Source organism: Notechis scutatus, chromosome 3 (assembly GCF_049901735.1).
Source record: "Notechis scutatus isolate UNSWTSFEM ecotype Mainland chromosome 3, rNotScu1.2, whole genome shotgun sequence".
Taxonomy (NCBI): Eukaryota; Metazoa; Chordata; class Lepidosauria; order Squamata; family Elapidae; genus Notechis; species Notechis scutatus.
Genome location: NC_142011.1, coordinates 199,167,579 through 199,179,839, shown reverse-complemented (window position 1 = coordinate 199,179,839; position 12,261 = coordinate 199,167,579). Strand labels below are relative to the sequence as shown.

Here is a 12,261-nt window from a genome sequence, read left to right as displayed (position 1 = left end):
ATAAATTGAACTGATGGACCTTGAGAATATATAAAATGTGTTGTATTGAAATGGTTTGGTAGAACAAAATATAAATAAAGACAAATCTTTGCTGGTCAGCATCTCAGAACTGCAAATAACAAGAAATTTGGGAGTCCTTGGTGTTCTCTGAGTTTGATGGTTTTCTTGCAGATGTTTCATTACCAAACTAGGTAACATTATCAGTGTGTTGATGATGTCACCTAATTTGGTAATGAAACATCTGCAAAAAAACCCCACCAAGCTCAGAAAGAACTAAGGATCCCTCAGTACAACCCTGAGCTACAAATATGTGCTCTTCTACCGATAACTATAACTTAATGTTTTTGAGGACTAATATTTAAGCAACCTTTAAATATTGTTTAAAGAGATAGCTTGGTCCAGTGGTTAGACACTAGATTAGTGGCCTAACCACTAATCTCCAGTGGCCTGGAGACCATGTGTTTTGTGTAGCCTAAGGCACAAAGCTATCTGTGTCACTTTGGGCCAGTTCTTCTCTCTTCACCAAGAAGAAGCCAGTGGTGAACTACTTTTAAAAATGTCATCCCCCAAATTTCTCCAGTGGAAAAGGATAGGTCATAAAACCATTTAATATATTAACCTGATGATATCTTCAACGCCTTCGAGCAATTTCAACCAAACTTGGTATACAGATGACTTACCCTCTGGAAACAACTACTGTGGGGATAAGACACCCCTAACACCCCTCCGTGTGTGTGTGCGTGCCTTAAAATGGCTTCTGCCATGGTAGCAGCTTCACAGGCCTCCCTCTTGTGGACCATTGTGACACTACACGACAGACAGTACAACAGCGTGAGTCCCGACTACAGGATTTTCCTGCTAATACAGGATTGGGATAAATAAATACCCAGGCAATGCCGGGTTTATTTATTTATTTATTTGTCAATTGCTTACAAGATAATAAGTATAAGTATATACATAGTTATGAATACATGAAATGGGTACATATAAGAAAAATAAAACAAAACAATAGGACAGGGACGGTAGGCACGTTGGTGCGTTTATGCACGTCCCCTACAGACCTCTTAGGAAAGGGGTGAGGTCAATAGTAGACAGTCTAAGGTTAATATTTTTGGAGTTTGGGTGAGAAACTACAGAGTCAGGTAGAGTATTCCAGACATTGACCACTCTGTTGCTGAAGTCGTATTTCCTGCAATCAAGTTTGGTGCGGTTAACCTTGAGTTTGTATCTATTGTGTGCTCTTGTGTTGTTATGGTTGAAGCTGAAGTATTCACTGACAGGTAGGACATTGCAATGTATGATTTTATACACCATACTTAGATCAGACCGAAGACGGCGTAATTCAAGGTTTTCTAGGTCTAGAATTTCAAGTCTGCTGGCATAAGGTATTCTACAACAAGTAGAGGAGTGGAGAACTCTTTTTGTGAAATATTTCTGGACTTTCTCAACTGTGTTAATATCAGATACGTAATGTGGGTTCCAGACTGATGAGCTGTATTTGAGTATTGGTCTAGCAAATGTTTTGTATGCTCTAGTTAGTAGTGTTATATTACCAGAGAAAAGGCTACGTAGGATTAGGTTAACAACTCTTAATGCCTTTTTGGCTATGTAGTTACAGTGGGCTCTAGCACTTAGATCATTAGAGATGAGTATTCCAAGGTCCTTTACAGAGCTTGGATCATCAACAAGATCTTGACTATTCAGCTTGTATTTTATTTTCTGATTTATTTTTTTTTGCCAATATGTAAGACAGAGCATTTATTTGTTGAGATTTGAAGTTGCCATTTGTTTGACCATTCTGATACATAGTCAAGATCTTTTTGAAGGGTAGCAGTATTGTCTGTGGTATTGAACAGCTTTACATCATCAGCGAAAAGAATGCAGTTGCTCTTAATATGATCATAGAGGTCATTTATGTAGAGTATGAAGAGAGTTGGTCCTAGAACACTGCGTTGGGGGACACCACTATTGACAGGTACAGAATTTGATAGGACACTCCCAATTTTGACCATTTGTTGTCTTTTTGACAGGAATGCTTCTATCCAGTTATGCAGTTGCCCAGAGGTACCATAAGATTTTAGTTTTAGGAGTAGTTTGTCGTGTACCACTGAATCAAAGGCTTTACAGAAGTCTATGTAGATTGCGTCTGTTGTTTTGCCCTGATCGAGTTGTGTAGTCCATATGTTTTGCAGTGTAAGAGTTGCAGATTACAGGATAGTTTTTTTCTGAAACCAAATTGTTTATTGGAGAGTAGGTTGTTTGTCTCTAAGTGGAGGATAATGGATTGGTTAATAATTGATTCCATGACTTTGCAGGTGACGCAGCATAAGGACATTGGTCTATAATTTTCAACTAGGCTGGGGTCTCCCTTTTTGAAGATGGGGATGACCGTGGCTTGTGACCATAGGTTAGGCAAGGAGCTGGTCCTGAAAGATTTTTCAAAGATTATGCTTAGAGGTTCGGCTATGGCAGTGGATAGCTTTTTTAAGAAGTAGGCACATATTCTGTCCGGTCCAATAGATAGAGATGGTTTTAGATTGTGTAGTGCTTTTTCAACATTGTCTTCTGTAAAATCAATATGTATTAGATCATTGTAATTGTCTGTGGTTCGGCTAGGAAATACTGGGCATGATCCATTGCTGTTTACAAATACTGAGCCGAAGAATGTGTTAAAGATGTTGGCTTTAATGGTGTCATCGTTGCAGTCTTTACCATTAAGTCCTATTAGGGGTGGGATGGACCTTGAGTCTTTTAGTTTGTTGTTTACAAAATTGTAAAAAGTGTGGGTGGAATTGGTGCATAGAAGGTTTTCCTCTTGTTTAATGTGATAATTGGTGCATTCAGTCTTTATCTGGTGGCATAAATTTTTGTATCGGCTTTTGAAATTGGCAACGTGACCAGATTTGTTTTTCCGCCAGAGTGATCTCTTTTTGGATTGAAGTTTCCTTATTGTTATGGGTAATCTGTTTTTTTTTAAGGGGGGGAGTTGTTGTTGGTGCATATAGTTTGATGACTCTTTTGACTTCAGGTAAAAATATGTTGTAATGGTCTTCAACAGTATTGCATCCAGTGAATAGAGATTGCCAATCAAGGGATGAGAGATCGTTGTCTGTAAGATCATAATTGTCTTTTTTGAAGTTATAATTGAGGATTACGTCATTGTGATGATTTTTGTGTGGGCGTATGTTGAGACAAAAGTCAGTCGGCTAGTAGATAAATAAATACCCATGACTGAAACTCTGAGGGCAATATGAGGAATACATTCCTTTGATGGTTGAAAATCATCTATGAACATAATCATCTATAAGTGTCTGGTTTGGTACAGCAACTAAACAGACTCAGACTACAATAGATAGCTAGGATTGCAGAAAAAAGAATTGCAACCAGCCTGCCTTCCATTGAGGACTTGTATATTGCATGAGCCAGAAAGAGGGCTGAGAAAGTATCTACAGACCCCTTACATCCTGGACATATATTTTTTTTCAGTGCTTTCCCTTAGGATGTTGGTCATTGCCTGCCAAAACAACTAAACACAATGGCAGTTTTTTTTCCCCATGGCATCACTCTGCTAAACATCTGATTCCTATGGCCCTGTATGGGATATTTGAGTCATGTAGTAGGGCTGTATTACTATTATCCTTGTCATCTTTCCTATTATCTACTCCTATTGGTATCTTATGACTATCCGCCTGTCTGTTGGTTGTATCTTATGATTTATGATTTTGTATTTTATGATTTATGATTTTATCACATTGTTGCTTGTATGTACACTGAGGGCTTATTCACCAACAAATTCCTTCTGTGCCCAATCACACTTGACCAATAAAGAATATTCTCTTCTCTTCTCTTCTCTTCTCTTCTCTTCTCTTCTCTTCTCTTCTCTTCTCTTCCCTTCCCTTCCATTCCCTTCCCTTCCCTTCCATTCCATTCCATTCCATTCCCTTATGCTATGCTATGCTTTGCTATGCTATGCTATGCTATGCTATGCTATGCTATGCTATGCTATGCTATGCTTTGCTATGCTATCCCATTCCATTCCAAAAATATGGAACTGTTCAGAGTCTTCCTTTAGGAAAAGCCAATTTTATAAGGTTTTTTCAGTCTGTTCCCTCTCTTTCTGCCTTTCTTCTCTTCTGTTATACATGCAGAGCAGAATCTCAGACATGTTGTCATAAAGAACTATTTATAACTCCTGTATAACTCCATACATGTGTCAGAGCACTAAATTAGGGGGGGAAGGAACAAGTTAATATTTATTTGAGCACTTTCATGCTGGGGCTGGCAGAAGAGGCATACAGCAAAGATGTCAGAGAGTTTACAAATTGATGAATCCATTTTAGATATAACAAGGGGTGTATAAACCAGGAACACGATATAACGGAATAATCCCAGGAGCAATGCCACTGTTTCAACCTGTTCTACCCTATCTATTAAAGAGCTTCTTTTGGGGTGTATGTGTATGTATGTTTCAGTCTCCCAAATCTCTAAAGCACTTTGCCAAATTATTTCATACAATCATCTGGAATTCTTTTATATACAGATGGGAAGAAATCCCACAAGGAAACATCACGTTGAATAATTTGATGCTTGCTGAACTTGGGAGAATGGAAAAAGACCCTCCCCTTCCCATGAAGGCAGGAGCGGGTCAGGGTTAGGCAGGTTTGCCATAATAAAATGGGATTGAATTAAAATGGAAATTGCTTGTGATGGTGAAGGGGAACGCATTCCTCTACACTAGTCTACCCTAACCTGATCCGGAACTCTAACAAATGTGTCATTGTGTAAATTCAGAATAGCGGAACAATAGAGTTGAAGGGACCTTGGAGGCCTTCTAGTCCAACCCCCTAATAAAGCAGGAAAACCTATATTATTTCAGACAGATCACTTAAAAAAAAACCTCTCCAGTGATGAAGCTCCCACAACTTTTGAAGGCAAGCCATTTCAGGGATTGATTGTTCCCTCTCTCAGGAAATTTCTCCTTAGTTCTAAGTTGCTTCTCTCAATTGCTCCTTGTCCTGCCTTCTGGTGCTTTGGAGAATACGTTGACTCCTCTTCTTTGGGATCCTAAATCCACGGATATAGGAGGACTGCTATCCTGTCTCCCCTAGTTCCTTCCTTTCACTAAACTAGACAACAACCTAGACTTGAAAGAGACTCAACTTCTTTCAAATCTATGGCCATACAATACTGATTACACATTCTGAATGTGATCATTTTCACATCTGCAAGGTCAGGCTCGGGTGATGGTGGTATCCATCTCCTTTGGCTGGATTGTCCCAATGTTCACTCTTTTCAATTGTTGTGTAAATAAGCAAATCTTCTTCTTCTTTTAATGACCCCATCATCCCTTGCAGAGTGAAATCTGGGCAACTGAATGGAGCTGGCTGTTTACTGGCCAGATGCCCTTCCTGTCACCAATGTGGAGTTTTGTTCAGCAGATACAGTTTCATTGTGCCCGGAGGGAGAAATATCTGCCTCTACCTAGGATCAAACTCACAGCCTCTTGACTGTGAGGCGAGAACTCCGCCTCTAGGCCACCTCACCACTCGTTTAAATAGCAAATTTCCATTGCCAGCATCCAGCTGTGTAGTACAGAAAACAAGTGGGTGACTTTGAGGCATTTGTTGAGACCCAAATATTGTGAGATTTCTGATTAAGCGAACAAAATAGAATCAGAATAGAGCTGGAAGAATGTAGTATGCAAAGTGTTTCTTGACTGTTTGTTTGTTTTTGGTTTGTTTGTTTATCTGCCTTTATTCTTTGGGTGGCAAGGTCAAAAAGAGTCAAGAGATCTTGGTGGCACATAATCTATCAATCAATCAATCAATCAATCAATCAATCAAGGGAGAAAGGTATTGTTTGCTTTGAAAGACTGGTTTTTCCTGACAGATACAGAGCCAAGGAGATTTAGCTAAAGGGTATAAATAAACTCAAAATTCTCTCTCCTGTTGCTGGGCCTTTGGCTTTAAAGAAGAGTGGAGTGTAGAAAATTACTTTATGAGTTAGCTGCTCTTACAGTTTGGGAGACTAATTGTCTGTCAACAGTGATACTACTTCTGCTCAACGGACAGAGAGCCTCCACTCTCATGAAATGCAATTGCCACAGAATTTTCCCTAGGAGTTAATCAAGATCATTTAAAACTTAGCTGGCAATCTTTTTGAGGCTGGCAAAACTTAGTTTTTTTGTTTCTCTTTAGGTCTTTCGCTCTTTTTTTTTTTCCCCTTTGGGAATCTCCACTGGAGAGATAGGTCCCACACTGTGTTGTCTTCTTGCTGATTCATTTTTGGTTATTCTGGGTCACTCTGAAGCTGGCATTTATTTATTTATTTATTTATTTATTTGATTTGATTTGATTTGATTTGATTTATTTATTTATTCATTCATTCATTTATCTTTTTGATTTGTCAATCACTTACAAGATAATAGGTATAAGTACATACATAGTTATTAATACATGAAATGGGTACACATAAGAAAAATAAAAGAAACAATAGGATAGGGATGGTAGGCACTTTGGTGCGCTTATGCATGCCCCCTAACAGACCTCTTAGGAAAGGTCAATAATAGACAGTCTAAGGTTAACATTTTTGGGGTTTGGGGAAGAAACCACAGAGTCAGGTAGAGTATTCCAGACATTGACCACTCTGTTGATGAAGTCGTATATCCTGCAATCAAGTTTGGTGTGATTAACCTTGAGTTTGTATCTATTGTTTGCTCTAGTGTTGTTATGGTTGAAGCTGAAGTATTCATTGACACGTAGGACATTGCAATGTATGATTTTATATACTATACTTAGATCAGACCGAAGGTGGCGTAGTTCAAGGTTTTCTAGGTCTAGAATTTCAAGTCTGGTGGCATAAGGTATTCTGCAATGAGTAGAGGAGTGGAGAACTCTTCTTGTGAAATATTTCTGGACTTTCTCAACTGTGCTAATATCAGATACGTAATGTGGGTTCCAGACTGATGAGCTGTATTCAAGTATTGGTCTAGCAAATGTTTTGTATGCTCTAGTTAGTAGTGTAATATTACCAGAGAAAAAGCTGCATAAGATTAGGTTAACAACTCTTAATGCCTTTTTGGCTATGTAGTTACAGTGAGCTCTAGCACTTAGGTCATTAGAGATGAGTATTCCAAGGTCCTTTACAGAGCTTGGATTATCAACAAGGTCTTGACTATTCAGCTTGTATTTTATTTTCTGATTTTTTTTCCAATATGTAAGACAGAGCATTTATTTGTTGAGATTTGAAGTTGCCATTTGTTTGACCATTCTGATACATAGTCGAGATCTTTTTGAAGGGTAGCAGTATTGTCTGTGGTATTGAACAGCTTTACATCATCAGCAAAGAGAACACAGTTGCTCTTAATATGATCACAGAGGTCATTTATGTAGAGTATGAAGAGAGTTGGTCCTAGAACAGTGCCTTGGGAGACACCACTGTTGACAGGTACAGAATTTGATAGGACACTCCCAATTTTGACAGGAATGCTTCTATCCAGTTATGCAGTTGTCCAGAGATACCATAAGATTTTAGTTTTAGGAGTAGTTTGCCGTGTACCACTGAATCAAAGGCTTTACAGAAGTCTATGTAGATTGCATCTGTTGTTTTGCCCTGATCGAGTTGTGTAGTCCATATGTTTTTGCAGTGTAAGAGTTGCAGATTACAGGATAGCAACCAAGAGTACTTAATTCCCACCCTGCTTGCCTGCTAGCCATCTTCCTCTTACTTCCCTTCTTCCTTCCCCTCTCCAACATCCATACCTCTCCAACTTTCTCTCAGGTTTTCACCCATTTTAATGTTTCCCTGTTATGAGAGATTCTTTCTATGGTATGTGAAGTGCTTAGCTGTTCTCTGCAGCACTATTCCTGACTCAGGTTATCACACTGATAACTTGACAAAATGTTCTGTCATAAATACATTAACCATGATTATAAAGTTTGTCTCCTAAGAACATTCTGTGTGTGTGTGTGTGTGTGTGTGTGTGTGTGCAAAAACTATACCATATTAAATTTGGTAGGTGAGCACTGTATGTTCATTTTGCTTCACTGGAGTCAGGAATGTGGTACATATGAACTCCTGCACAATTTTTTGAACTTGGAATGGTATCCTGAATGCTCCAAATGAGGCTAATGTTTCACCAAAATCTTACACACAACCTTGAATGAGAAGATCAACATTTGTAAGATATACAATGAGAGACATTGTTGTAATTTGACCATTTTTGAGGGGATGCAGAATATATGCAGTTGAAAATATGAGGGGACTTGGTGCTAGGAATGTTTGCTGACTCGTATATCAGTAGGTCTGTAGCCATTTTTGCATTCTGGAACTTACTTCCTTTCCTTCCTTCCTTCCTTCCTTCCTTCCTTCCTTCCTTCCTTCCTTCCTTCCTTCCTTCCTTCCCTCCCTCCCTCCCTCCCTCCCTCCCTCCCTCCCTCCTTCTTGTCATCCTCTTCCTCCTCCTCTTCCTCATTATCCTCCTTTTTCTTCTTCTTACTCCTCCGACGGAGATAGTAAAGAAATTGAAGTAAAGACCTGCAATCCACTCTCTGCAATTTTATAAGATCAGTGACCAGAGTCGTCGTAACAAAACGATGCTTCTGGAAAATTGCTCCTTTCAGAAGGGTGTCTTCCATGACAGGGGATATACAGTATACATATAAAAAAGGCAAGATGGCAGCTATGCAACCAAAGCCCTACCCCTTCAACTCCCAGAATTCCTCAGCCACCATGAAACAATGGATGGAAACCAACAGAGGAGAGAAACAACCTAGAACTAAGTAGAAATTCCCTGAGAACAATTTATAAGTGCCTTCAGAAGTTGTGGGTGCTCCAGCACTGGAGGTTTTTAAGAAGAGATTGGACAACCCTTTGTCTGAAGTGGTATAGGGTTTCCTGCCTGAGCAGGGGGTTGGACTAGAAGACCTTCAAAGGTCCCTTCCAACTTTATTATTCTGTGTTCTATGTTCCCTTGGCATGTTGTACATTTTGCCAGTGTAAGATGGAGGTGGAGCTTTTATTGCATTGTCATCCTTTTGACTCCTGAAGACAACCTTGTTTAAGGCTGTTCTTTAGGGCAATTTAGCCATCAGAGGAGATGTTTTGTGTTTGCATCTAGCTTCCCGGTTTTTGTTGTGGTTTGCTGGCAGCAGGTGCGGATGGCTGAGGTCTCGGAGAGCAAGGACTCAGATGAGGGCCCTGCGTGTGATGCAGGGATGGGGCGAGGACCATCGGGGAGTGGAATGCTCCCTTTGACATAAGACATAAGAATTTATTTGTCATTACACTCGCAAGCGGGTGCAACGAAATGAGGTGCTCTTCCACAAAGTAAAAACTGGACAAACACCACTAAAAAGAAAAAAAAAATTTAAACTAAACACAACCAACCATACAATCATCTCTATGCAATTTAAAAATGTAAATACCCCATTACTCTCAGCCATTTAATTCCACAAAAATCTTATGACCCTGCATTCAAACTCAAAACTGCACTTGGATAAAAACTGTTCTTAAATCTGGTCGTCCTTGTTCTTAATACCCTAAATCTCCTTCTCGATGGTAATAGTTCAAAGAGCTGATGTCCCGGATGAGAGGAGTCATTCAATATATTAAGTATCTTCCTCTTACGTCTATTCCTATACAGTTCTTCCAAAGAGGGGAGTGAGCAGCCAATGATGTTTTGGGCCGCCTTGATCACCCTCTGAATTGCCTTTTTCTCTGCCACTGTGCAGCTCGAGAACCATACACAGAGACAGTAGGATAATATACTCTCAATTGAACTCCGATAGAAGATTGGAGATTGTAGAGGCTGGCAGCAGTGATGAAGAGGTTCCTGAGGAGCCTGTGCCCAGTGCAGGCAGGGCTGCTCGAAGGAAAGAGCAGCTGCAGCAGCACAGGCAACTTGGGAGTAAGGTTGAAAGGTAATGCCCCCTCCCTTAAGAGATAAAAGCCAGCTGAGAAAACGGAGTTCTTTGCAGGAAGCAAAGAAGTTTTTGCACTCAAGCCTTGTGGACGTTCGGACTCTCTTGGTTGGTGTTTGGAGATTCTTTGTGTTTGAAATATTTCTTAGTAACTTTATCTAGTGTTCTTGGCAGCCTTGCACAACCTTGGCAAGGCTTGTTCTTATCAGAGATAATTAGTTTGAAACAGCCTTTTAACGGTGAAGGAATGGAATTCGTAAAAAAATCATTAAAAGGTTTTGCTGTTACCTCCGTTTCGTGTTGGTTTCCTTGGAACAAGGTTTGGGTCAGAACCATTTTAGAGCACCCCATGCGTGTTTTCAAAGCCAATTTGATGTCGTGGTGAAAATACCAGGCTAGAAATAGAGAGGCATATTGTCTCTCAACCAGGGGTGGGATTCAAAAATTTTAACAACCGGTTCTGTGGGTGTGGCTTAGGTGGTGGGCGTGGCTTGGTGGTCATGTTATTGGTGGGGTGTGGCCAACTCAATATCACTCACATCGAGGCACGCATCTCCTCGCCTGGCCTCTCGTGACTGTGGGGATGCTGCAACAGTCGTAAGTGTGAAAAAGAGTCATAAGACACTTTTTTTCAGTGCCATTGTAACTTTGAATGGTCACTCCACACAAGCAAAGTACCAGCAAAGGAGGGAAAAATAACTCCAGAGATGTTCCTGAGACAGGAAGTCTAGTCCTGCCAAGAATGTAATAAAGGTTAACAGAGAGGCAGTTTCTGTAAGCAACACCAGAATGTTTCCTTCCTGCCTTCCTTACGGGATTAGGCCAGTAATTTCTTCTAACAACCTGTTCTCTGAACTGCTTAGAATGTTAACAACCGGTTCTAGCGAATAGGTGCAAACTGGTAGAATCCCACCACTGCTCTCAACTCTAGGAAGGAGGCAATGGCAAACTATTTCTGGAATCTTGCCATGAAAACTGCAAGGATTTCTCCAGGCAGCTGCCAGGAGTCCAGACTGATATGACTGCATAAAGCAGGGGTCTTCAAACTTGACAGCTTTAAGACTTGTGGACTTCAACTCTCAGAATTCCTCTTCCAGTCATGTTAGCTCAGGAAGTCTGGGAGTTGAAGTCTTAAACTTGCCAAGTTTGAAGACCCTTGCCATAAAGTATGCCTGCTTTCAGAGTTTCCGTGGCTCATTTTTAAAAATTTATTCTCCTCTTGGATAATATCATCACCCTTCTGGGAAACAAATCATACTTTATAATTTTATTTGATCTCTGAACAATGGGAATCATGATATCCACAGAAAGGGAACTATGGTTAAAGGCCTGGTGTGCTGTTCTGATGCAAACAATGTCCCTCAAATGCTGACGTGTACCCCAGTTACAAAACAAAAGAAGCTGTTATCTTGATGTCCTTGCCAAGTCCTGCAATTTTCTTTTCCTCTTGTATTGACAATTCTAACTGAATAACAGAATTGGAAGGGACCTTGGAGGTCTTCTAGTCCAATCTCCTGCACCTGCAGGAAACCCTATACCCGTGAGGGCAAACCTATGTCTCGCGTGTTGTGAATTAAAGAAATGTAATTAATAAAGATTCATTTGCATAGCAGGATCGTAATCCTGCTCTTCCTATTGGCCCATATAATGGCAAGTTATGATTGGTTCATTCCGAGCAATCTGATTGGCTGTTAGCGGGCCAAGTCCCATTGGACGAGGTTCAAACCCTATAACAACATTCATTGGTCATCCGGATGGCGGTTCACTCTATAAAAGGGTGGCTGCTAACCGGGTTTTTTTGTCTCTGTTATGCTTGTTGAATAAAGAGCTGAAGTTCACGGTTTACAGTCTGGTCTCCGTTCATTAAACCCATGCCTCAAACGTAACATCGCGTGCCGGAAGTGGCACGCAGAGCCATTTTCCCTGGCACGCCAGAGCTCGCCTGGAAGAGCCCCATTGTACATGCATGCACGCTGCCGCTGCCTGACAGCTGATTGTTGGGTATCTGGCGTGCATGCAGGGGGGCACAGGAGACATGCATGCATGCGTAGAGATCAGCAGTGCATGCTGGGAGGTCATGGGTGCAGGTGCAGGGGGTGAGGTGGGGCCAGCAATTATCGGGACGGGAGCTGAAAAAGATTTGCCACCACTGCCCTATACCATTGCAGTCCCATGGTTGTCCAATTTCTTCTTAAAAACTTACAGTATTGGAGCATCCACAACTTCTGGAGAAGATTTCTCCTTCATTCTAGGTTGCTTCTCTCCTTGATTAGTTTCCATCCATTGCTTCTTGTCCTGCCCTCAGGGGCTTTGGAGAGTAGACTGACTCCCTTTTCTTTGT

The 12,261-nt window shown here is 40.7% G+C and overlaps 1 protein-coding gene across 1 annotated transcript in view; it reads left to right on the top strand.

Moving 5' to 3' along the window:
• The window catches only part of LOC148131550 (adenylate cyclase type 8-like), a 57,966-nt gene extending 45,705 nt beyond the window's left edge, over positions 1 to 12,261 (top strand). Inside the window, exon 2 of the mRNA XM_087962206.1 lies at positions 12,226 to 12,261. Within this exon, the coding sequence (XP_087818332.1) occupies positions 12,226 to 12,246 (21 nt within the window). The 3' untranslated portion in view covers positions 12,247 to 12,261. The remainder of the gene's footprint in view (positions 1 to 12,225) is intronic.